This window comes from Cheilinus undulatus, linkage group 16, assembly GCF_018320785.1.
Source record: "Cheilinus undulatus linkage group 16, ASM1832078v1, whole genome shotgun sequence".
Classification (NCBI taxonomy): Eukaryota; Metazoa; Chordata; class Actinopteri; order Labriformes; family Labridae; genus Cheilinus; species Cheilinus undulatus.
The window spans coordinates 19876769-19903489 of NC_054880.1; the positions used below are offsets into that span (position 1 = coordinate 19876769).

The 26721-nt window shown below is 37.6% G+C and overlaps 1 protein-coding gene across 6 annotated transcripts in view; it reads right to left on the reverse strand.

The window, feature by feature from the left end:
- The window catches only part of LOC121524360 (myocyte-specific enhancer factor 2D homolog), a 43710-nt gene extending 19119 nt beyond the window's left edge, over nucleotides 1-24591 (reverse strand). For 5 of the 6 annotated variants that reach the window (XM_041809718.1, XM_041809713.1, XM_041809715.1 and 2 more), the window contains exons 1-5: nucleotides 24397-24591; nucleotides 13445-13839; nucleotides 6002-6205; nucleotides 5419-5556; nucleotides 2051-2267 (exon numbers count right to left, since the gene is read on the reverse strand). In XM_041809718.1, the coding sequence (XP_041665652.1) occupies nucleotides 2051-2267; nucleotides 5419-5556; nucleotides 6002-6205; nucleotides 13445-13498 (613 nt within the window). In that variant the 5' untranslated portion in view covers nucleotides 13499-13839; nucleotides 24397-24591. Of the gene's footprint in view, nucleotides 1-2050; nucleotides 2268-5418; nucleotides 5557-6001; nucleotides 6206-13444; nucleotides 13840-16570; nucleotides 16637-24396 lie in introns of those variants that run through there. The other variant, XM_041809712.1, reaches the window with a different exon arrangement.
- Between the last annotated feature and the right edge of the window lie 2130 nt (nucleotides 24592-26721).

The following is a 26721-nucleotide window of genomic DNA, read 5'->3' on the forward strand; positions in this document are numbered from 1 at the left end:
CTACACATAACTTCAAACACATGGAGCATTTATGAAACCTCTGTGTGACTGTGGAAACACTCTTAAGCACTATCAACTGGGGACCTGATAATTCCTGAATTACAACCTGGCGTCAGCGTTTGCTGCAGAGACTGTAATGTACTTGTATTAACTGACAATTCTGAAGGAAACATGGAAGTGCTGCATGACAGCAGCAAAGTTGACAGGGAATTTTCATTTCTAAATTTTCTAAATTTCCAAATTTCAAAACGTTTCTCCTGTTAATATATGAGGGAGTGAAACATCTCATGTTTGTCATCTGCTAAAAATTATCTGCAGTTGATGTTGTTCTACACTTTATAAATTTAGGATCATTACACACAATAACAACCCTCCTTGTGCAGCTGTTTAAATCTAATATATGAATGCTCACATCTCAAGAAATAAAATTGCATAATACATAAAATATACAGCTAAACAATACTGATATAAGATCAGGAACAGTAAAAGAGAAGCTGTCGGAGGCAGAGCAGAAGCACTGTGCCCATTAAGGGAGTAGAGGTGCACACTTGCACTTGGAAAGTAGATTAAATTAATAAATCAATCAAGTTTTTTCAATGAGAAAAAGCCACATGTGCTGTAAAAACACACAATTTTTATCCAAAGTTACAGAGATGCTGATTCGCACTGAATTAGTATTACCTGCAGGCCTGTGTGTGCTGAAATATGGTAGGTAATTTGCTCTGGAATCTTTACCAGAAAAATTAAAGACAAGGTTGATTCACACTGGTTTAGAAACACAGACATCCCACTTGATTATTACAGATTACCAGAAGTCCCTAGGTAAAACTAATCCTGTGCAAATAGGGCTTTAATGCTTTTATTCTGGGTTATTAACTAGGATTGGGCATATTAGAAATTTTTCCTCTGGTGTCTTAAGCAGCAACAAAGCAGCTTCAGGTACTTGACAGGCATGTCGTTCTAAACAGGTAGAAGGCCCACTCTGCATGGAGCCATGCTACACAGCAAATCCAAACCCCTTTTTTACTGCCAGCGCAATATGGGAGTTCTACTGCACCATCTGTTAAAATGTTTTCGAGGTGCAATGGTGGGGCAAAGTAGTTTGACCACTAAACTGGCATACATGGTGGTAAGAAAGGTCTGATGTCAGGACCAGCAGGGTGCAAGGGTGCCATGTTCTGTGTGTGTTTGGGTGTGCTGTAGATGAATCTTCTGTTTGTTCTAAATCATGTTATACAGTACAAAAATCACACAAGGAAACCAGCATTATGCTGTTGTGTATTTCCATGGAAAAGTGAAAAAAGAGGCTTGACTGCATTATGGTGAGGTAGTAGAGGGGGCAGATCCAAAAGGTCAAAAGTACCCAGGCAAATTGCAGAAATTTACTAATTCGGTAAAATGTGGCTAGCTTTGAAATACAAGTGTCTTGAACATCACTCTCTGGGGTGACGGTTTCTCTCCCCCTTTATGTCCTATTTTTACTCAGCTTTCCTACCATAATAAAGCCAAAAAAGACTAAAAATAATCTTAAGACAAAAGATGTTTGAAGCGAATGCTGTAAATGTAGCCTTATTAAAACTATAGGGTAGTTAAAATGTGAAGAAAACAAAAGACACACTTTTTTGCTAAAGTTCTTCCATGTCAAATAATATTTTGATACAGCTATAAACTAAGAGTATAATATATTATTGCAAAATTATATCTTCCAAGTGGGAGGAGGAGGCAATAGATGTCACACAGCAGTTCAGTCCACTGCAGAGGAATGTGCACCACACACAAGCAACTAAGCAGCTCCTCACATGTATTTTCAGAGAAATAGATACATTTTGAAATATTAAGGAAGGGAAACTTAAAGCTGTTGATTCAAATATTAAAAAGTTAAAATCCCTTGAGAAGGATTCAAGGAAAAGCAGAAAAGTTTCTAAAATAACATCGCCTATAAATGGCTTACGTTACTACCTCAGGAGTTTTCTACATCTCTTCCTGTAAGATACATAAAGACTGGTCAGAGATTAACGGCCTGTTTCTGATGATACATGGTATCACTCACCTGCACTGGCTGGTCGCTGTGGCAACCCGGGAGACACTGTGTTTCTCTGTAGAGCAGGTTGCTGTGGTGACAGGAGGTGGGTATCCGTGAGGGTTGATGACGTAACATAGGAGGTAGTTACCAGTGCGTTGCCAGGGTTACTAAATTGCAGTGTGCTTTGATTGGACGACTGGACTGTGACCGGCATGGAGAACGTCTGGGGCGGAGCCGGCGTCTGCTGCAAGAGTCAAAGACCATAGTTTGATCAATTTTAAGTTTTGTTTAAGTCTTGGGTGTGCTCAGGGGTCAACGCCTATTCTAAACTCTGAAATAAAATTTGCAACTGAAGAAAATGTCAAAGTTGACAGAATTTGAAGGTGAAAACTTTAAATTCCCCTTTCTCTTCTTAAGTTATATTTAGACCCCTGGCTGTCAACTAGTGAATTGTGATTTCCAGAGGGTCACAGATGTGTGTCTGGAAAAAAATAATTGACAAGATGTCTATAAGATTTTTTTTAATTCTTTTTTTTCCTTTTGCAATTTCTATTACAAATATACAAACAAAGCTGCAGAGAAAACAGCAATAAATAATAACAATAAATGATGACAACTGCAAAATATGCTTTTATTTTGAAAGTTATGTCTCCATTTATTTCCTCAGTCATAGCTTTTGTTCCATGTCAAGTGCAAACTGGCCCATTTTTCATTAAAAACATTTGGTTATGATTAAAAAAAATGTATGAAATTGTAAGAAATTTGTCATTAACAAGGTGGCGGTGGGTCCTGTGGCTAAACCAGTTGAGAACCACTGATTTAGATCTTGAAGATATATTAGGCTGGCTACAGGTGAGATGATTATTAAATCTTAGAATCCACAGACATAAAGCCTGTTTCAGACTGGGAGCATGTTTTGCTGCTTGAGTGTGCTGTGTCTGCCGGTGTGGCTTTCACACAGGGCGCGAGTTTGCTGCGTGCCAGCCAAATCTCCCTGCTCTCAAAGCCCCTGTCCTTCTTCACAAGTTTTACCTGAATAAATCTTTTAATTTGATAAGCATATACCAGAAAAGCACTTAGTGTGTTTGAATTTCCTGTAACATATTCTACCAGTGTGGAGATAGAAAGTCTCACTAATAGTAGCTCTTTAGAGAACAACTTTATCAAACAGGCACATTTAAGCCTGTGGCCTTTCTCAGAGTTATCAAGAAACACATTGTAAACATATTCTATGTGCATATGTGCTACAACAATGTAAATACGGCTCTCCATTGATATGGTCCATAGCCATACGTGGTGCGCAGAAGAAATAGGCAAGACTTTGAATTTCTAAACTCTCCATGCCTAAGCCACGCGTATCAGGCGTACAAGACGTGGCACACATGCAGGCAGTCTAAAAGCCCTGACTTGTTAACATGCAATCAAACTGAAAACCAAGGTGTGTTGCGGTCAAGACGCGTGTGTCTGAAAGTGTCTTAAGGATATTTCAACTAACTGTTAACATTATAATTCTCTGAACGCACACACTACACAATTTGGCCAGACCATAAGCCCACACACCAGCCTTTTGAAGTAATGACTTAGTGGGGATTCAACAAACAAGATCTCATTGAAACTAGCATGATCAAACGTGTCTTCATCAGAACAACAAACACTTGAGTTACATCAAAAAAAGACCAAAAATAAGGTGAAGAATATGGTGAAATCCTGGCAAAGAAGACAGTACAGCTGTGTTTCAAAGGAATACCACAAGACTCAATACTGGGTGCTGTTATGATATTTAAACCTTATTACATCCGCTGTAACCACTTGTAACACCCACCTTATGCTGATGACATAATTTTATACTGCTTTTTAACACTGCACGTTCAGCATCCTAACCTTCCAGTGAACTTACAATCAATTACAACATGCTCAGTTCAATCTCACTCTTAACCCTAACAAGACCAAATACACGCTATTCTATGGAGCTAAAGTCGCTGACCACACTTTTCATATCACTACTTTGACAGGGCATGGCTCTGAAAAAATCTCAAATATCAACATATCTGGTCAGATCGAAAACTCCTAATCAACTTCCACACTGACTCTCTGGCCAGCAAAATTAAGACATAAGTTGGGTTTCCTCTGCAGTAACAAAACTAGCTTCCCAGTTCACAGAAGAAAATGGATTATTGAGGCTTTCTTTTTATCCATTCTACATTATGGTGATGTTGTTAACAGGAATGCCCCTGCTTCCGCTCTAAAACCCCTGGCTCCCATTTATCACTCAGACCTCATAGTCATTACAGGTGACAGTTACTCCAGTCATTACATTCTACATGAAAGTGTGGGCTGGGACTTCTAACTGTGAGACATAACAGGCATCCGTTTTTATCTATTTTAAAGTATTTATCAGCAAAAAATCGCCATATATGAGGTCTTTGTTGAATCAGTCTTATAGTCACTACTACAGGTTCTAATCAATGGCTGATCCCTTGGAAAATACTTAATTTGGATTTGACCTTTGAATGAAACAGTTTCTTTATTCTTTGTATTATTCTGTTTATTGCATATTTATTTTGTTTTTGTTGTATATGTAGGCATGCCCTTCGAGATTACTTCAGGTTAAATAAAGATTCTAGACAAGGGAGACTCAGACTCGATTGGGAGTGGTAAAATAGTCGTATCGATACCACACACTTTAATTTACCATGACAAATAATAGATTACAACAAGCCTCAAATCAGGTCGTGCCCTCCTGATTGTCGGGGGCAAATTGGGCCTAAAATGGGGCTTTAATCGTCTAGAGTGTAGCCAGCCTCAATTAACTAAAGAGAGATAAAATCAGACAAGAATCAATGGATAACACAGGGCCAAGGAAAGGAGTTGCCTCATAATTTAACATTTTGTGTTAGTGTTTTAAGAAGAGTTCATATTTTAGTTCGATCTATATTTGATGCTGTGAATTTTCATTTCACCTAAGTGAGAATAATCATCCCAAAATAGTTTAATATAAACTTAACCAGTTGTGAGGTTTGTTTTGGTGTGCCAAGTGTGTTGGTTAGGTTTTATTTACTGAAATATAACGACATTATCATGCACCTCTTCACATATGCCTTAACATGTCCAGATATGTTTGTGCAAATAAAAAAGTGTTTATTTATCAGTCTCCTCTGATGGTCTAGAGTTTCAAGTTGTTTGTGTGAAAAAAAGTGTGAAACAACCAGTCAGAGAAACTTCACACCAGACGCTGTTCCCTGTGAGGCACTGGAGCCCAGCACAGAAAAATAGCAGAAATATTTGACCAACAACTCTACAGTCGAAACAGAAGCATAGAAAATACTGATTGTGATATAGCCTGTAAGAAATCCAGTGCATGCACATTTTAGATCACTGCAGGTTAGCTGACTTACTCCATAGCGCTTGAAGAGAACGTCCAGGTCCTCTGTAGTCTTGCGGTATTTGTCATCATTGAGGGGACTTTGATCGATGGAGTCTTCACCATCTGGCTCTGGACTGTCACAACCGTTGAAGCCTTTCTTTCTCAAAGTCTGTAAGGGACCATGAAAATTAGTGAGAAGAAACTTAAGGTGAGCAAATTTGTCTGTTTTGATCTAGATTCCAAACCAAGTCCATACATGGGTATCAAATGATACTTCAATTCACTTAAATTTTATTAAATTATAAATCTGGCATTGAAAAAAACTGAAGCCTTTAAACGTCACCCAACTATGTTTTAACAATCCCCAAATACATAGTACTTACAAATCTGGTTCACAGACATAGAGTGAATACCATCTAGTTATTCATTTCCAATTAGAGTATTTAACTGTCAACTAAAACATCCTGCAAACAGACAAATCATACTTCAGCAAGGCAGTTTCTAAATCTTAAGTGCTACAAAACCCCTTCTTCTTGCTTCTCGTACTGGAAACACTACTATCAATGGTAAACCATCAATCTTAGCTACCACACCGGCACCCAAACACTGTTTACCTCAATAATATCTGCATTGGTTCGGCTCTCATGCGGCTCGTTGTACTCTGTGTATTTGAGCAAGACCTTGTCCATGTCAGTGCTGGCGTACTGGAACAGCTTGTTTGCATGGTTAAAGATAATCAGAGCGATCTCGCAGTCACACAAAACACTCAGCTCGTAAGCTTTCTTCATCAGGCCAAACTTTCGCTTTGTGAATGTCACCTGAGGACAAGAAAACAAGGTTGGGAGGGGTGGACAGAACAGAACACTTAAGTGACTTTAGTTTGAATCAAATTAATAAAATTACATTTAGCAAACAACATACTATAGTAATGCTGCAATGTAGGTCAAAGCACAGGTATACCAGCTGTTTTTTCTGTTAGTCTTTCCATCTGCTTTCTTAGGATTTAAATGTTATTGAGATAATAAGGGAACAAATTACAATCATAATTCAGAAAAAAGAGGACACGGGAGTCTTTCTTAATGTTGCAGAAAATATTTGATGTCACATGAAATCCCTAATAAGATTTTAATGTTCTTTGTCTGTAGGAAAAAACTGTAGGAAAAAAAAAAAATCAAACCAGGGGAGTCAGTCTTCAGCATTGGTAATGAAACATGGATCTTTGTGACTCATCACTATTAGCATTACAAAGAAATAGCAGCACCAAACATTCAAGTCTCGAAAGTGGAGAAGAATATCTTAAACTCAAGTAGTGAGACATTCATGTTGTTTCTGTTACTTTAAAAATACATTTTTAGGCGCGCCGGTAGTCGAGTGGTTGAGGCACGCGCCACGTGCACAGGTAACCCAGGTTCGAATCCGGCCCGTGGCACTATTTCCTGCATGTCTCTCCCTGCTCTCTTCCCTGTTTCCAACTCTATCCACTGTCCTATCCAATAAAGGCAAAAAGGCCAAAAATAAATCTTATTTTAACATAAATTTAAAAAAAAATATACATTTTTAAGGTTTCGTCTTTGCCTACTTAAGTCTCTCTCAAGTTCTTGAGGCCTGATGTCATGACTATATGTGCTACATACAAAAAGTACATATAGTAGTAATACCAGGGATGTCCAAACCATGGCTTGGGGGCCAAATGCGGCCTGCAGTCTATTTTGTTTGGCCTGCAGCAAATTCTAAAAATAAAAAGAAATATGGCCCAATTAGACCATAAAGCTTGACTATGTTGTACTTCTTAGTTGTTGCACAAGGCAGTGCGCCCTTTCTAATTCTGTGAATGAACATTTTGATATCTTAATTTGGTGATGTGATTTTTTAAATGACTGAATTAAGAGGACACTATAAATGCTAAACATATTGATAATCAAAATAATGATATCTTGATTTATAAGGCCCTAGAAGATTACACTATCAAATAGCAGCATGAATGGCACTCAGTCACACCACTATCTGCTCCATCTCAAGGTCAGATTTCCAAAGCACATCACACTAATCATCTTCGAGCACCAAAACTCGAATTAAATTTTGCAGCTTGCTCTTGTTATTTGTCTAATGTGGATATGAGCTGTCAGCACTTTCCCCTTCTGCTACAAGGGGCATCATTCTCATCTTAAACAGGGGCAAAACTACTGGGAGCTAAGGAAAACCAGAACCTCCTTGAAATTTGATTGGCCTCCCAAAAATCCTTACAGTGATGATGGCTATTTTCCTCGTCAGACATTAACTAGATATTCAGATGAATCCAATCATATCGTAACCAACATTGGATTGAATTTACTAACTTTGATATGATAAAGATGAGGGATATGAAAGTGGCTCCTTCATTCTCATATCTTTATGTATGTGGCCCTCAGTGGAACAAGTCTGGACACCCCTGACATATATAGTCAAACTTAACGTTCATTAAGAGATGTCCTACTGTGGCACAATGACAAATATTGAAAAGGAGACTATAGATGTATGTTGCCTTTAAATACATTTAATCAAGGAATGTAATAAGATCCTTTTGCTTGTTTTAAGGAAACTGATTTTATTGTTTTGATTGTTTTTTATTGCATTTTTCACATTTTTGATATCTTGGTTTGTTCTCAATTGTAACTGTACTTTACAATCTTGTTATGTTTAGTTTTTTGGGCTTTATTATTGCTTGAAAATAGCAACATAAATACAGTTATTATTTTTTAAGTTGTTAAATTAGAAGGCAATAAAGCAGAGGGCAGGGTGACCAACTTCTTTTACCAGCAGTTTCAGTCTTGCACTGGCTTCTAGCTGACTAACCAGTCAGTTTTAGAATACATCCATCCATCCATTAAGAATTCTGCTCATCCTGTCCTGAGATGAGAGGGAGCTGGAGCTGATTCCTGCTGTCTTTTGATAAGAGGTGGGGTACACCCAGGGCTAATCGCCAGCCAATCACAGGGCAGACACGAAGAGCTTAACAACCAGTCAAACTCATTTACATCTACGGGCAATTTAGAGTTACAAATTAACCTAATGAGCATGTCTTTGGACTGTGGGAAGAAGTTGGAGTATCTGGAGAGAACCCATGCATGTATGAGGAGAACATGTAAACTCCACATGAAAGCAGGGTTCCTCACACTTTTAGCAATCAAATTAAAGACTTTTTAAGACCTTTTCAGGGCCTGAGATGATAAAAATGAATACCATATTTTGTGCAGCGGGAAAACGAAGACATGACAGATTTCCTGGTACACTGGACAGAGCTGAATAGACCTGTTTAATGCACTGTTAATGAAACTGATACAGGACAAAGATGTTTTGGTTATACACACAAATTTGATAATTTCTGGCACATATGATGCCTATTTTCTATCATTATATGGTAATATAAGTGATAAGTGATTTTTATCATAGCATATGCAACAACCATTTACTCAGAAAGGAATTATTAAAACAAATGCATACAGGTAGAAACAAAGATTGAATTAAGACACATGTAAGTCAATGAACCTTCTAAAATTTCAGACCACTCAAAAATAAAAATAAGACTTTAAATGGCCTTTAATTTAACATTTCCAGTTTAAAACATGTACGGATCTGCAGGAACCCTGAGAAAGGCTGTGTTGGACTGATATTTAAACCGGGAAACTTTTGGCTGTGAGGGTCTCAATGTTAAACTTATCAGTTTAAACTGGGAAAAAACTGGGAAAAAATGAATTCTATCTCAGCAGAACAGACTAATATTTTCATGACACTGAGAAGGGAAAAAATATAACAGTTGCCATTTTTGGTGACACTTTCATCAACAAAATACTTAATTTCTTTTATCAGTTTCTAATGTTAGTACTTAAATAAGAGCATTTTCAGTGATCGCTGTAACAATAAGGGTGGGTTTCTATATACATTTCTGCTTAGTCAGAGCTTAAGTAGCTGGACTTGGAGTTACAACTTAAATGAAAAAATTAAAGAGTGGTTCACAGAAACAGGGATAATGGGGAAAAACCCCTGAAAATACAGAATAAACATTTTTGTCTGACTACTCATCATACCCCGGCTAAGAAAACAAGAAAGACCTCAGTCAGAGAGGAGTCACTGTGAAGGAGCTACAGAGCTGTGATTTTAGATTTATCTAAAAAAAATAAACAACCAGTGCACAATCAGAGCAGTTTATCGTGTAAAAGTCAAAAGAAAGCCACTCGCTCATGGAAGAGATATGACACGACAAACAAAGAAAACCATGTGGAGGGCCGAGAGCTTGAGGCAAAATACTGCAGTGTGATAAAACCATAATTGAACTTTTCAGCAGCGATACAAAGCACTTTGTTTGGCAGGGCTCATCTCATCCAACCAACACTCCCTGCTGTGAAGCGAGGTGGCAGCCTCACACAGTGACGACTTGTGAGGAGAAAAGAAACAACAAATGGAGCTGGAAAAGGCAAATTCCTGTCAACAGTGGGCTTTTGAGTATTTGACACCCTTCACAGCAGAAAATCTGCGTATCAGAACAAGACAATGACACGAGCATAAAACCAAACAACAATAGAGTGGAGCAGAATGACAACGATCGAAACCTGTGAAGGATGTCAGTCCACTTTAAATCTCCCTGAGACAGGTAGTGAATAATGAGGAGTGTAAATATTTCAGCTTCTTTAGTTCTCTGGTCCTTGAACTTTAAGAAGGGATATATTTTTTCATTTATGTCACTGATAATAGTACTGAAAATGTACATGGTCATACTGAGTGTCTTATCAAAACATTTTAATGTGATTAAGTCTTATTATACCAACGACTTTACAGATTTTTCATTGATCATTCAGTGTCTAAATACCAGTTTTCTATTCTTATTGATGCGTCTGTTCTTCCTCTAACATTGACTCAAACCTGTGCAGACTGTGCAGTTCATTTTACTTGAAAGGCATGGTACCATGGAAACATACCGTCTTATTTAATCATCCATATTGCTGCACTGAGCAGTGGGTTTACTTTTGAAATTATGCTAGTTTTTAGAGGTGCTATGCAGAAATAATCCATCTTTTGAGCAAACAAGACCAAAGAATCCATTAAAGTCTCATAAAAACCACAGAGCAGGTTAACACCGTTTTCAAAAAGGTCTTTTGCTATAACCAAAGGCTTAGGAACATCTAAAAAATTGACCATGTGATATTGTTTTTCATCTCAAATGCATCAGTTTTAACACCTTGTCTCTTGTAATTGATATTAACTAAGTATAGCATGTTAAGACAGCTGACACTATCAGTTTCTCTAAATTTGCCTCAATTTGTTAAAGGCTCTGAAATATTTACCTAAGGCAGAATGACAAACTTATAGTTATGACTATCTTAAAAGTATTTTTAATGCTTTGTTATTACAAAATAAAAAGATAAAGAAAAGAATATGACCTAAATGTTTAGACAGAATTCAATGTTATCTGGAACAATAAATGTTTTATTTATTCAACAAATACCATAAAATCTCAGCAATCATGAATTAGACCACCAGTTCCAACAGTTACATAACTTAGGTCTTAAATTTAAACATGAAGAATTTTTGCACTGTTATGTCTTGAATGATTAAAAACATGACCAACATACTGTATGTTATACACATATATTGTATGGGAATATATGTATGTACCTCAAATTATTATTTCCAACAGTTTTCAAAGCCTGAAAAATTCTTTATTTTTATTGTTTTAACGGATCACGACAGAGTTGCCAGGACAGACATGCCTGTCTATCATTGCCATGGATAAACTGGATGCTACTTCAAAGGCTTCCACATAAATAAGTGTGGACTACAACTAGTAGCAACTGTTTTGTTTCTGCTTCATGTCTTGTGCTGCTTTATTGGGATGGACCATGACTATTCTCTGGTACTGGCTATGCAATCTGTTGCCTAAGCATCCCACATAATGTGCAACACCATCCTGTGGAAGGTGTGTGTACGTATATGTGGGGGGGTGTGTGCTTACTTTTTGTTCATTAAAAATCTGCACTTCATAACATGTATTTACAAAATGTTCTTTGTTTTATACAGGAGTCCCACATAATTTGGAAGAAAAGCTGTTAAAAGTGGCTTACCTGGTTAATGCTACAAGCAATCCAGAATGTCGCTTGAAACGCCAACCAGGAAGGCCACTTTTAACCGCTTTTCTCCCTCATTATGTGAATTTTATCCATGAAATTAAAACAGTGGTTTACAGTTTACTGTGCTTTTTTATTGAACAGAGTCCTCAATTCAAATCACAAGTAAGCAACAAGTAAGCTTACATCAAATCGCTTTTGTTATTATTTTGACTGAGAGCTACCCTGGTGGTGTAGTTTACAAATTGTGCATTTAATGTTGCAATTACACCAATGTAAAGATGGCGGACAGAGTAAAAGCTCCTAAGGCTCATTTATGCCATACGCACATATGAAAATAGATCTGTGCGTTTAACAGCTTCAACTGTCATTGCCCTAAAACTAACGTGCATCTGTTATGTTGGAGTAGACATTGAAAAAAGAATCCACTGGAGGTCGCCTTCTCCCACAGAGCTACAAGACAACTTTGCTGCTGCTCTGTCTGCCCCATACATAGAGTGAAGAAAGAATGGTCCACCCTCTGACCAGCTGTGCTCTTGTAGTTGTCTGTCTTTGTGACCAGGTGATATTTTCATTTTCATTGATATTTTCTAACAATTCACTCAAAATTCGGCAGGTAACTTCAGTTCCGTGTTTATTCAAATATTTCTTCTTCATCCTTAATCTGTATGTTTCAAGAAAGCAGATGAAAAAACTGACGAAATGAACACAGATTATGGGCAGAAAGGTCTATTCGTAGCTAGGGCTGCAACAAAACGATTTCAATCATCGATTCATCGGATGATTATTTTCTCAATTCATAAATGAATCGGACGTTTTTTTTTTAATGGGGGGGTAGGGTTTAAATGTCTATATTCATAAAACTAAAAACTACATTTTTTGAGTTTTGTCAAATTAAATAATTTGAACATGTCACAGAATAAACACAAAAATAATAAATGATTTTTAAAAAATGTAATTGATTTAATTGATATAATTGATTTAACTGATATAATGATTACTTCTAAACATTTGTTACTCACTTATTCAACAAGCTAACGTTAGTTCGTTCATGCTTGTTGTCAGGCCGACCCGCACTCACGGACAGACACACAAACTCACTCTCCTCTCTGTCACACATACACACACAACTGCTCCTCTCGCCATGTGACTGCAGCTCACGCTGTTCCTTCATCTCTCCTGTTTTAGTGGACATTTAGAACAAAGTGAGGAATATATCATGGATTACATGAATGCCTGACAGTCCATCGCTTTTGTTTTTATCCAGTCTCGTATTGTAACAAAAACAAACTAAAGTTCCGCTGGAGTTTTTACAACAAAGAGTTATTTTTAGATCGCTAGCGTCTCATCTCCATCATGAGACACGGTTGATGATGAATATATCCACTCATTTTTTTCCGCTAATCATCAGAATATAATCAGAGAAGTGCTAAACTAAGCAAAAGTAAAGTTTATCAGCCATCTGTGTGTGATGTCAACAGCTCCGCACTACGCGGGTGATGTCATAATCGCACGACACAACGAATCGATCCAAAAATTTGTTGCCAACACTTTCAATGATCGATTTTATCGATTCGTCGTTGCAGCCCTATTAGTAGCCATATGCATTTGAAAATGTAGAGTATAAATGAGGCTTGACAGACCACAACCTAAAACTGTCAATATTCTCAGTTAATTAATTATACAGTCAATAATTATACAGCACTGCCAATCTCCTCGTTTCCCCCTATTTGAGATATCTGAAAGGTTTCCATTTGCAGTGACAAAAAAACATGGGCTGTTTATAAAAGTTTGAAGATAAATGACTAAGATAAATCATAAACCAATATTTCTGAGTTTTTTTTTTTTTTTTTAACTATGACAATCATCATCCGCATTAGAAACCAGAACTGCTTTCTGCATCTGTGAAAATGAGACCAAAAAAAGAGAAAAGAAACCCCCATACAAATCAAGACTCACCTGCTTGTTTCTTTCGTCGGTGATCCGTTGGATCTGAATCTTTTTCCTACCCATGATGCCTTGTGGTCGTGGACACAAATGATGTGGTCAGTCAAATGTAGAAGCGCCTCTGAGGGTTAGAGAGGATGTTCAGCCTGTGACCTCTTACTTCAGCCCAGAAACAGTCAGACACAGTCCAGCAGCCGACGACACACGCACACACATTTCTCTGCCCAGGTGTGTCTAGGCAACGTCGTCAAACCCTCTGACTGATGGACGGAGAGAGGGAGGAGGGGGCGCTGTAGAGATGTGTCAAGTTATGGATCAGAGGTCCTCAGTTCATCGTTCGGTCCACAGGGACAAAAGTGACAAAGTTTCCAGCAGCTGCTGTGCTGAAAAAAGATGTCGCTCCTCTCCTGTGTGCGACAGACAGACACAGAGATTACTAAAATGTAACTCATGTTCACAACGCATCACACAAACATCAAACACGACCACACAGGAGACGTTTCAGAGCAACTTGTCATCAGTAAGTGTTGAAGGGGACTGAATTATCTTGTCATTTGAAAAATGAAAGTTAAAGGTAACCTCACATGAACTTTAGAAAAGCAAAAGCAGTCTATGAGTGAAGGGGCACAGAGATGGTGAAATTATCCATCCAGACAACACTTTACATCAGAATGAAGCACTGACTTCCTGTGTCCAAAACTAGTCACAGAGTTTCATCAGATCAAGTGCAGAAGACCTGCTTCATGCTCAGTTTTCATACCAACAGCAAAGATCAGATTTCTGCCTTGATCTCACGCTCAGAGATTTCAGTGAGCCTCTTGCTCAGCTCTCACAGGGACCGTCAGGGGAAGTTAGTGTGATATCTTTCTCACATGCACCTTAGTAATTAAAGCTGGTGAAAAATATCTGTGATTTTCGTATATATCAGACCTGCAGCATTATTACCAGAAGTGTGGATTAATTCACCTTAACCTGGAAACAAAATGTTGCTAGACATGCTGCCTGGTGGTCTTGTGCTTTCCTGGGGTAAAGAATTGAAAGTACAGATAATTAAAGTACAGTGATGAATTAGGCTGGGGGGGGGTTTGGGGTAGTGTGATTTTGTTTTCAATGGTGTGGGTGGTTGTTTTGTCACGTCCACAATACAGTCAGTTCACTCTAAAGACCAAGTGCAGGTTTTTGCCAATTTGGACAGAGATAATTCACTGCATTCTTTAAAATATTGTGCTTACAACATTTAACTTTGACCTTGACTTATGACCTCCATTTAATCCTTGAATCCAAGGAGACATTCCTGAGTTTGGAGGAAATCCCTCTGTGTTCTTTATCTATCCTGGTCACAAAAATGACCACGACAGACAGATGTACAACCAAAATCTTTATTCTCCTGGCCTCAATTATCACTAGCACAGAGGCATAGAAGTTGACAAAAATAAATACATAAATCCCCATATTACTCTAAGGCAGCTTAAAGTTGAGAAGCTCGAACATCTCTCCCCAATAACCACACTAATCTTACCCACTACCTATCTTGCATATCCATTTTTCAAATGTTTCATGATAGTAGGCAGCTTTTTATTAGGTATGCACGATATTATCGGCAGTATATTGGTATTGGCCAATAATAAAATTTATGCTGAATCGACGGCCGATAATGTGACGTCATAATTAAGCTCACGTGATGACCCTGGATGTGTGCAAACAACAAACTCAACATGTCTGCTGTGTGTGTGAAGTTTGAGGTGTAGGAACAAGACAGCAAAGTAGCTGTTTGCATCGCTTGTAAAATACGTATGATGCAAACTCGAGAACCCGACAACACTTCTTTATTTCGCATCTAAAAAACCGCCACCCTGATGACTACAAGGACTTTCTTAAGATGAAGAATGACAAAACTTCGTGCCAGGGAAAACTTGTCAGCAGCCTCTACTTAAGTAATTCAACAAAGCTAAAAAAATACAGCAGCAACCACCCAAAGGTAAGGAGCTGAACAGGAAAATCATTGAATTTATAGCTCTTGCAGGCTAATGATGCATTTAAAGCCCCTATGTTATACCTAGCAGGCACTTATAGCCTTGCCTGAACTGCCAAACTTCGTTTCCAGTCACGTAGAGAAGCTCTTCATTAAAAGTAAACATATTAGCTTCACCACGGATATATGGACATCAAGTGTCCGTCCTGTTAGCGTGTTGAGCCTCACTGCCTCAGTGGATAGATGAGGATTTCACTCTTTAAAAGCCTGTCCTACACTCGCAGGAGTGCTCGCTCAGCAGCCGCAATTGATAACATGTTTCGGATATTGAAAATAGAGAAAAAGAACGTGCATGTTGTGCTACGTGACAGTGTGGGAAACATGGCAAAAGCAATGACGGACTTCTGTGTGCTAAGTCTCCTGTGCAACACACACACTCTGCAGGTGTCCTGTCTCAGCAATGGAGATGTGGATTACCACTGTTATTAAAGAGCTGTTTACAGAGAAATGCCCGTTAAACTTGGTTTTTTAGTTAGTTTGTGCTGTTTAAAGCAGAATCAGGAGAACTACTTCAGCTGAAGTTTTCTTTTTGTCATCTTGAGTCTTGAAAATTTAAAATCATATTTAAGCTCTGAACTACAGTTAGATTTTTTGCATTTAAGAATCTGTCTTTATTATGTGGTTGTTGTTATTTAAAGCACTTTGTCAGGACTATCTCAGGGAGCCATCCTGCAAACTGGCTGAGTAGTTAGGAGAATCAATCTAAATTTATAAGTTATTTCTTTTTTGTACTGTGGAGCTCAGTGTCAGCAGGTTATTTTGCTGCTTTCATTACCCTCAAAGATGCAGATGGCTTTGGCTGGACTGTTTAAAATACATGTAGCATGTAATGCACATGTAACCCAAAGACATTACTGTAAGTTTTTCATTAGTGTATGGCTGTATTTGAAAAAAAAAAAAAAACATCCTTCATTTCTGATAAAAATCAAATGTTTTGTCAGTTTCTAAAAAATAGACTACAAATATTTTTAAAAATTGTAGTACAGGATAGAATTGGTGTTTTTACAGTGGAAAAAAATGTAATTAAATATCGGTATCGGCCAAAATTAGTTTTAAATTATCAGCATATCAGACATTGGCAAAAATCCAATATTGTGCATCCCTACCTTTTATGAAGATGACTTCACTGAATCTTTCTTGTAAAGTTAACGGACTTTGCTGCAGACGATGATCTTGAATCTGGCATAATCAAATGAAGTTGTTTTTATATAATTAAGTTGACTCAAATGGATCAAGAATGATGTCATGGATGAAACATTACAAACTTTATACCCAAGATGATGCAAAATACCTGAAAGTGAAACTAAAAGCTAACTGTACAGTTTCCTTCTAATGACAGAACATCTAAAGGTGTCATCAGTACAGCTGCACACTTACTCTACGCAGTTACAATCACATCTGCTTCAACAAGTAACCAAATCTGGTCAGGTGTTTCCTGATTGATTTTATTCAGGCTGGCTGCTTTGGTGCATTGAATTAACTGTTCCCCTAAGTTGACGGAGTTTTATTATTGCTCAATTGAAAATAAATTGGTCTTTTTAAAGCTTTAACATACAAAAAAAAAATCTCCTTTTTGATTCCAAAATATGAAGATTAGATGCACTCCCAACTTTTAGAGACCGCTCTGGGCGTGACATCTGAACAAGTTTTTATTTATTTATTTATTTTTTTTACATATTTCTAAGGTATTATTGTCGAAACAATTGGACAATGAATCAAGAATAAGACTTTATGGTTGTTACAGCTCCATCCAAATGCTAACTAGAGCTGTTATGATGCCCGAATTTCAAACTTTGCTATGAAACTAGTAAAATGCAAACATGATGAAACCTGCTCAGATACCACAGGAATTGTATTTAATTCCCAAAAATGCCAGCAAACTTTTGCCACCTCTCTAAATTGCATTTCTTCAACTTCAACTTTTGAAGCTCGTTAGTGCATTTTAAAAAATAATCTCTTTTTCTTGCTGCAGCTTTAGGTTAAAGAAACTGTTCAAGTCTTTTTTAAAAAAGCTTCTCTGTTTTCTAATTCTCTCAATGGTTACCATACCAGAGACTGTACCATTTTTAAACATGCTGGACTGAAAATATCAAACTATCATGAATTTTGACAACCCAGAAGCTGACACTAAAAGCTATTTCAGTGAACTTTCTGATCAGAATATTTTTATAAGTCATTCTTCAGTTAATAAATGTTGAAAACTGCTCATAAAATACCCCAGAGCCCAAAGTGAGAACTGAAGTTGCTGCTTCTGCCCAACCAACAGCACAAAATCTAAAGACTTATTTATTGTCTGTTGAAAACAAAAACCAAGAGCAGAAAAAACTGAACATACATTGTTTTCCCTTTTAGCTGAAAAAAAAGTTGAGGCGCTAAAAATGTTGTGGTTTTGTCTTTCTGCCCCGTGTGTTTAGGCTGTTGATCTCAAAGTAGGTGGCCTGGGTTTAAACCAACCTGTGGTTCCTTTCCAGTGTGTTGTCCCTACTCTCTCTCGAGTCCCATTTTCAGACTCTATCAACTATCTGAACTGAATAAAGACTAAAAGCTACAAAATATATATATTTTTGTTCTTTTATATTGCTGCCTATTTTTCAGCTTACCACTGCAGCTCTATTTGTCTTTATTTCATGCTGCTTGATAAACTGATTTTTATTCATTTGTTTCAGTATCTGAGCCGGTTTAATAAAGACATCACACATTTGTAAGTTAAAATGAGATGATACTACAAATGGATCCCAAAGGTAAATCTTCTAGGACTCAATGCTGAAGTAAAAACTGGCAATACCACCTGAATAATGAAGATCGGAGGGAAACAGACAACCAAAATAGTTTGACTATCACTCTCAATTTTCAGCATCTTTATCTCCCCCAAACTATTATTCTTCCTTCTCTGTCTCACACGGAGGCTCAGCCCTCTTGTGTTAAGTTTTCCCTGCAGTCTTGACCCTGTGTGTACATGCTTTCCTGTGGGATTGTTGTCAGGCCAGACGGAAAATATGAAAACGCCAGTGGAGAGCACATGGGGCCTCCACAAACCACATTTCAACAGTTCAGTGTGTCCAGCTTGAGAATTAATCAGAAGCTGTAACAAAATCCATCATATTAGGTTCAAGTCTAAAAATCTCTGCTTCATTTATCAGTGCCATTAAGTCTGTCACCAGCAGCAACTTCAGCCTTCTCTTTCAGTCAGTTATCTCCTCTATCCACTGTCCTATCTAATAAAGGAAAATGCCCCAAAATAAGTGTAAATTATAAATCAATAAATAAGTCAGATTGCAAGTACAAGTGTTTTTCTCATCACTTCTTTGGGGGCAAGACTCCTATGGTGCCAACAATTTCTCTCATGTTTTACTATTAAATCAAATCAGAGTTAGTCCAACAGGTGACTTCCTCTGCTCCTCGGCAGTACTAGATCACAACATTAAACTGATTGGACACAAAATATAAACATCTGCTATTAACATTGGTTCAGGCTACATTATGTGCTAATGTTTCTCACCAGGGCCAATCTATGTTAAAACATTTATTTTTAGCTGCCTGTTGCCTTGTGTAAATTGTATTTAATTGAATTGAAAGTTTAAGTGAGTTTACAGATTCTAATCTTGATAAAACAAGGGCATTAATATAGCTTAAGTTGTGAGGCAACTGAACCTCCAAAATCAAAGAAATGGCAAAAGCTAAACCAAAAATCTTTTTAAATCCCCACACAACATGTCTTGGTTAAATTTGTTTTCATCCAGCAATCACAACAATTTTGGAAACAACTTTACAAAGAAAAATGAGGAAAAATTAATCTCTTTGCATTCTTTGGTTACGGGGGTATGTGGAAACTTTAAAAATTACTTTTTTCTTTTTGAAGCAGAACAGAGGAAAAATGCTAAAGATTATCAGAAGTCATCTTGAAATGTTCTGATTTGCTGCCTCTCTTTGTCATGTAAAAAGCAAACCAAGTGAATAACTCTGATTTGGATTTCTGTACAACAAAAGACTTTCAAAGACTGAACTTTGGGTTTGATTTGCATTTTTCAGCATCATTAGACACATTGGTAAACATGCACAAGTCTCAGGTCTGTATACATGTACTACCAAACGACAAACACCCCATTTCAATCTTATGAGGCGCAACGTGTTGTTGTTTAAAGTTCCCTCTTTTACAATCAACTGCAATGAAACATCAATCAGTCCCAATTACTCTGTGACCCTTGATTACTCATGAAGTACCCTCTAAATACAAGCATACTTGGTTGTGAAACACTTCTGTTTAAGGGGCTTATTGTTCAATTACTGAATAAAAACATCTTTTTTAAAAGGTTGCTTAATGGTGGTTGAATATCAATCAGTAGTAATTTTCTGTTAGTGGCAATAATACAGGTGTTTATCGACCGCTACATGATGTCCATTATCAACTATTTTATTCCACCTAGTCATTAATTTGATCTCCTGCAGCCCTAAAACATGAGAAACAATCATGTAGGATGCAGTTTCTGCTATACTTGGCTCAAGGTTTCATATGTTATCAGTCTTTTTCACACTAGTGTTGTACACCATCATGGATTATTTTTTATATGTCCCTGTAAGCCATCAACTCTACACCTTTACCACAACAAGACATGTAGAAACATCCCATCGTTAGAGGAAAAAATGATTAAAAACTACTTCTCCCTACTGACTCCATTAACTATACCACTGTTAAGCTGCAATATTTCCTTTGATTAGCCATGAATTGACAAGAATTGGGCTTCACTTAAAGGCTTCTGTCTAGCCTCAGTCTCCCTGACCGCCCTCTGCATGGCTGCCCCCTCATTACTGTAATTGACACGTTCATCCCTCCTCTTCCCCCCTCAAGGCGCTGATGGCTCAATTAGGAGCTGGCCGGAGGACTGATTGGACGCCAAGATAATGAGGTCGCCGCTTGGCTAAAACCATATCCAGCCAAACCAAGATCGTCCTGTGACATTAGGGAAGCCGTAGAAGCAGAATAAGACATTTTTCAATTCAGTCAAAGACACATAAAGGTGAAATTGGTGGAAATAAGTGACTTCGCTTATTATCTTTATTTGTTGACCCATATGAGATGTGTCATTTGGACTGTCCAAGTGAGGTTATGCAACCCTTGAATATTGTCCAGATGAAGGACAGGGCAATCAAGCTCAGGGTAGGCATCTGTCTGTTTTGTAGTAGTGTAATTAGTGGCTGTGACCTTTAGCGGATTATGCACTAGCCAATGAAATGTGCCAAAGCCCTGAGATAAATGTCCAAGCCTCAACCGTGACTTGCAGTGGGGTTTGCCCCTCTGCTGCTCTCAGTCAAGGCTTTAGGATGGTCTTAATGGCTCAATCTCAAACCCCCCAAAGATGGACAGCGCTGATTGCTCTCAAAGAGACGTGTGACTCTGCATCAACATTTCACCTGACGACAAGGGACATCAGGTGATGGAAGATTTATGCCACCAAAAGGTATTACAAGCTAATACAGCTTTATTTACAATTGTTTTAACCACATATTGTTTATTCCATGGACTTTGTTATTAAAATGTCAGACAATAGTGACAAATTTGTCCCCAGTGCTAACATCAATTTTGTTTTTTTCTATCAGACTTTCAGTCCAAAAATGAGGAAAAAGACTAAAAGAATAACTCCTAACACATGAGAATTATCAGTAATTAATAAAAGACTGCTTTGATAGAAATGTAATCACCAACCCATTCATATGCCCACTTCAGTTGAATGATCATAGTGTGAAAAAAAATCACTTATCACCCAGTAATTCATACTGATAGCTCATTCTTTATGTTGAAGCGTTGCAATAAGGGTATTTAATAATACCGTACATCACCATCCAATAATATGCTGAATGGTGTAGAGGAAAAGTGTAAAAGAAGACTAGTTACAAAAGCATGAGCAAAGAGGAAGTGTCTCAACACTTGAGGCCAGCAGGGGGAGACACCACTGATTTTGAAAGAAGTCAGATTCTACAAAACCAGAGGAGAAAAATCAGCCATATTTCAGAGTTCATTTACTAACTCTTAACTTTTTTCATTCTTATAGTTTCTACACTAGATCAAGGTATGACCAGGGTTATCCACATGTAGATGATACCTGGGCGAGCCACACAGGTATATTTGCAAACCATGTTTTCTTCTTGTTTTCTTCAGTCCCTATAAAATCATCATCCATGGATCAGAATCCAATAATATGGCCCTCCAGTAAATATGTCAGTTTGGGAGCAATGTCTCATGTTGAAATTTACAATAAAGGATTTAAGCTGTAGTTTGTTACTATCCTTGATTAGAAGCTGCCAAAATAGCACACAGGACACATTAATAATAATAATAAACAACATTTTCTACCAATATGGTCCTTTTTTGCAGCTAAACACAAACCAATGATGTAATCCACTGAGCTTCAGAACAACAGTCCAAATACCAAAGGGTAATGTCAGTGTAGTTACATCTACTTCTTTAACATGGTCTATGAGCAAACCTTATATGTCCTCTTTAATACATTTCACTTGAATTATTCCAATCTCTTTTGTTAAACTGGACATAAATCACTTGACAAGATAGTGTTGGTGAACCTGAAAAAACAGGAGTAGTGTTTGAATTGGTCATGATACCAAAAATGCCATTAAATTCATGAGAGCACCAACTTATTAACACACTGGACAGAAAGCATGTGGCAATAATCACAACTTAACAACAAAGAAAACTAACCTCAATTTTCTAGACATGCCATAATTATTTCTACAAACACAGAGATATAAACTGAGATCAAAACATCCATTTCCATACTAAATTGTCTAGAGTTTTTGTTCTCCTTTTCCATCCCTTGTTCGATCTTGGTCATTAGAAAATGTAACTTATACTGTCGTTTTAATTACAATATCTGTAATACAACTCTATTTATCAGTACTCAATCAACAAAAAGCACAAACTTGTTCACTTGCTTACTTGCTTTATAACGACTTGACAGGCTTTAGATTTTCAGACCACAAAAGAATAGGGATGGGAGAAAAAAATCGATACAGCATAGTATCGCGATATTTTGTCTAGTAATATATCATCGTCTCGTCCACCAGATATCGATTTTTTTTTCAAATTAATTGCTAATATGAACTGAAGTCTATGATAATTAGAAAAATAAAATCAATTGTTTGTCCTGTGAGTTTGACAGAGGCAACGGTCACAGAGCAGGAGAAAGTTAGTACAACAAACGGGGTCGCACCAGGGGAAGGACATTAGAACGAAAACAGGGCACAAATGAGATGGACATGACACATGAGGTTAGCAAGAAGTGCTACATAAAATACTGCGGAAATACGACAAATATGAGGGCAAGACTGATGCTAAATCAGCTAAATAGTTTGAAAAGTGGTATAGATCGCGATATATATCGCAATATATCATATCGCGATACTCACTGTATTGCAAAATGTTTAAAATTACAGTAATATTGAATCGTGACTTAAGTATCATGATAATATCGTATCATGGGGCCACTAGTGATTCCCACCCTTACAAAAGACGCTAGAAGCTGAAAACCTCAATGCTGATGATAAGGACTTTGAGAAACTGTTAGTTTAATTCTGTTCATCAACAGCTCCCTGCTTTTTAAGCTCAAAGTCATACCCACAGGAACAGCAAACTTCAATAACACTGTTATTTTAGGCATTTCACTAAAGCACCTGCCTATAAAAGCAGTCAATATGTTGATTTAAATATGAGGTAAGATAAGGAAAGTGATTCTCTTGGTACCAGGTAACACTCAAGACATTTATGAAGCTATCTTAAACCAATAGGCATAATCACACCTTGCCTAACAAGATGCCAAGAAAGCTGGTTGGTGAAATGTGCCATGCACTCTCACAAGAGTAACATCTGTACAGCATACAGATGTTGATATTAATCCATCTGCAGGGATGGCACACATGCTGGTGCCATCGCTCTAACTGGCCTACTTCTAGCCTAGCAGCCTTGGTATCTACACTGTGTTGGCACAGAAAATCCTGGCTGCACAGGGCCAGTTATTGCATACATGCAGCCGCAATAATAAACCACAGCCAGTGCCCTCATTTGATAGAGTCTGATTAGGATTGATGCTGAAGGAAACCTTAACTAAGGTCATGCAAATGCCATTTCCTGCCGTGTCCATTATGGTTTAGTACCCTGCATTCGTATTTTTAATGTCTTTTATCCAAAAATGTAAGCGTCCCCCATACAAAAATCAAACAGACTTGGGCAATTGCAAGAAAATACTGTTATACTTGAGGCGCCTTTTAAGCAGGAAAAAGGCAGCTGCATGAACAGCTTTGAACAATAGGTCACTTATGTGTAGTTAGCCTGTTTCTCCTTAATCTCATTAAACGATCAACCGTGTAAAATGTGGTATGTGGAGTCCATATGAGGGTGAAATTACTTATTTTTTAAAAACACAAGTAAGAGCAGCACTCGTTGCTGTAATATCCTCGAAACAGTGTGACAGATGGGAGTCTGGAGACTGAGTAGGCCCACTGACGGCAGACAGGTACCCTACAGGATCTTATTTGACAGGCTGTAAGCTAACACTACAATCAACGTCGTGTGTTTTGATATTTTAACAAAGCCAATACGCTCCTTAGACATCAACAGCGGGATGGACTCGCAGGGCAAAAAGACGAGCTACTCAAAACAGGCCATTTCACAATTTTCAAGTTACGAGTCGACCGACAGCCATTACCTTCCTTACCCTCTCCATTTAACTGCGAGCTAGAGCACACACGCACTACTTTACATCAAAATACCGACATTGAATTCAGTCTGGGGCTTTCCTTTATTATAATATAAAGCAATACAGGGTCTCGTGTTACTTCGCTGAATTTAAATGATAAAGCAAGCAGGTTTGTCCTCTTATGCGAGGAAAAAAGACGCAGGAAGGAAATGTATCACTCCACTTACCCTGAAATATTGCCGATAAAAACCGAAAAAAGGCCTGCAGACACCTTCTCCAGAGGCGACCCGTCTTGTTTACGAAGCATTAATTAATTACGCTTGAGTGACGTCTCTATTTACATGAATCCGCTGCATTTTATTCCATTTAATGTTGAAGTAACTATACAGTCCACCCAGGCGATACAGTGAACCCAGAGTACGAGCAACGTCATTGACATTAGCCCGTGATTGACCAGTGAAAAAGCCAATGAGAGCCTGACGTGCGAGTGCTGTGTCCAATCACAGCGCAGTATTACCGAAGAGGGCGGGCCCCCGAGAGAGGACATGACGGAGGTGACGGCCATGTTCTGCAATAGTGTTTGTATCCCTCCGCTTCAGTATTTACCTTTTGCATGATTTTGCATGTGGGGAAAATGTCACTGTAGCCCCATGGTACCCTGCCTGCTTTTCATACGAGAACCCGCTAGGCCATTTGCTTTCTGATACGTTTGTATTCACCGCAAATACGTAAATACCGAACAACCACCCATTAAAGACTGTAAGGTCTATCAAAAGGGAGAAATGTTGAATGTTGGAAAGCGTTTAAAGCTGTTCTCCACAGGCCTTTATATCATGTTACCAGACGTGAAGGCATGCGGCTACACTGTCAAGGGATTTTTAAGTATGACTTTTTAAAATAATAGTGTTGGATACTAAATATGGGCACATTAACGATTAAAAGGTCATTTGGGGGTGTCGAAATGCGCGAAGTAAATATGAATCATAAATTTAGTAATAAACCCAATGTTAATTAGCATGTAGAAAAAAATCCCTCTATTTTCACATTTAAGTTTACTCTGACTGTAGGCCTAGTTAAATATATAACTCATAATGTACTCATAAAACAACTTCTGTTTGCACATTAATCTATACTGTATTACATCCGATTACAGGACAGGATTAAAACACCAGAGGGCCATGGGCCAGATTACTCAAAGGTACCTTCATTTTCAAATCCCCCACCACATCCCTCCCCCTCAGATCCTCTTACAAAATTAGCTTATAACAGTTTGTTAAAATGCAAATACATTTGAAATATGCAACATTAAAGTAAACTCACTGATATTACATCACAGTTTACTCTCAACAAGACTGGGCTTTAAGGTCATTAATAGCACCATATTAACGATACAGTTAATGCAAAAGCAATGCACATTAAAGTCAAATAATGTTAAAGTATATTTCTTTAGGTAAAGCCTTCATAATAACAACACACTTTTAGCATTGATATAGCATTAGTAAACATGAGCAAATACAGCACTCATCATCTATAATTATTTATTTGTGCCATTAATAAACAAATCTAATGTGTATTGATGCTTTAGTAAAGCATTAACAAAGCATTAGTAAAATGAGGTCACCTAATCACCTACAAAGCCTTTATTAATGTGTATGTCATTTATAAACTGAATTTTGTATGCTTTTTGAGGCAGTAGTAAAGCATTAGTAACCTTTACCCTAATCTAACCCTGCCCTTAGAAATGGCTGGGTCCTGAGAATGGCCCCTCCTCAGCTGTGATTTATTAATGATGCCAATACATTTGTGTCAGATCAGTAGCGTTGGTGCTAGCATCCTGGCTAACAGTTACCTTACTTTGGAGCTCAAAAGTGTGTCAAGTTCTAATGTTGAATTTACTAATTTGTGCCACTCTTTTGACCCATTTCTCCATCTTTTCCACCCATCTTGTCCACTTTTTTGCCACTTTAACCCATTTTGACTGCTTTTGCCCACTTTGCCACTTCTTTTGCTGCTTTCAATCCATTTTTTGCCACTTTCTGTAACTTTTTCCCACATTTCAGACAGTTTTGCCCTTTTACCCATCTTTGCAATTTTCCTTTGCTCTATTTTGCCATTGCTTGGCCACTCTTTGCCAGATTTTTGCCTCTTAATCCCATTTTTGCCACTTTCATTGAACTTTATTTGCCACATTTAACCATTTTTTTCTTGTATCTTTTAACTGTATTTTACCACTTTGAACCCATTTTGCTGCTTTCGTCCACTTCACAACATTTATCCCCCCTTTAACACATTTTTACTCGCTGTCACTCATTTTTCCATTGTAAGGCCACTTTTTGCCCAATTTTGTCACTTTTTGTCTCTTTTCACATATATTCAGTTCTTTTCTATTAAAGTTGTCTTAGTTTCTTCTACTTCATTGACTTTATTAATGTTTTTGCACATTATGGCCTTGCTAGGAAGTCTGACATTAATTTCCAAATCAATTAGTTCAGTGTGCCCACAACATTGTTAACATTACCAATAAAAATATAATTCTGTTTTAAGGGGTTTAC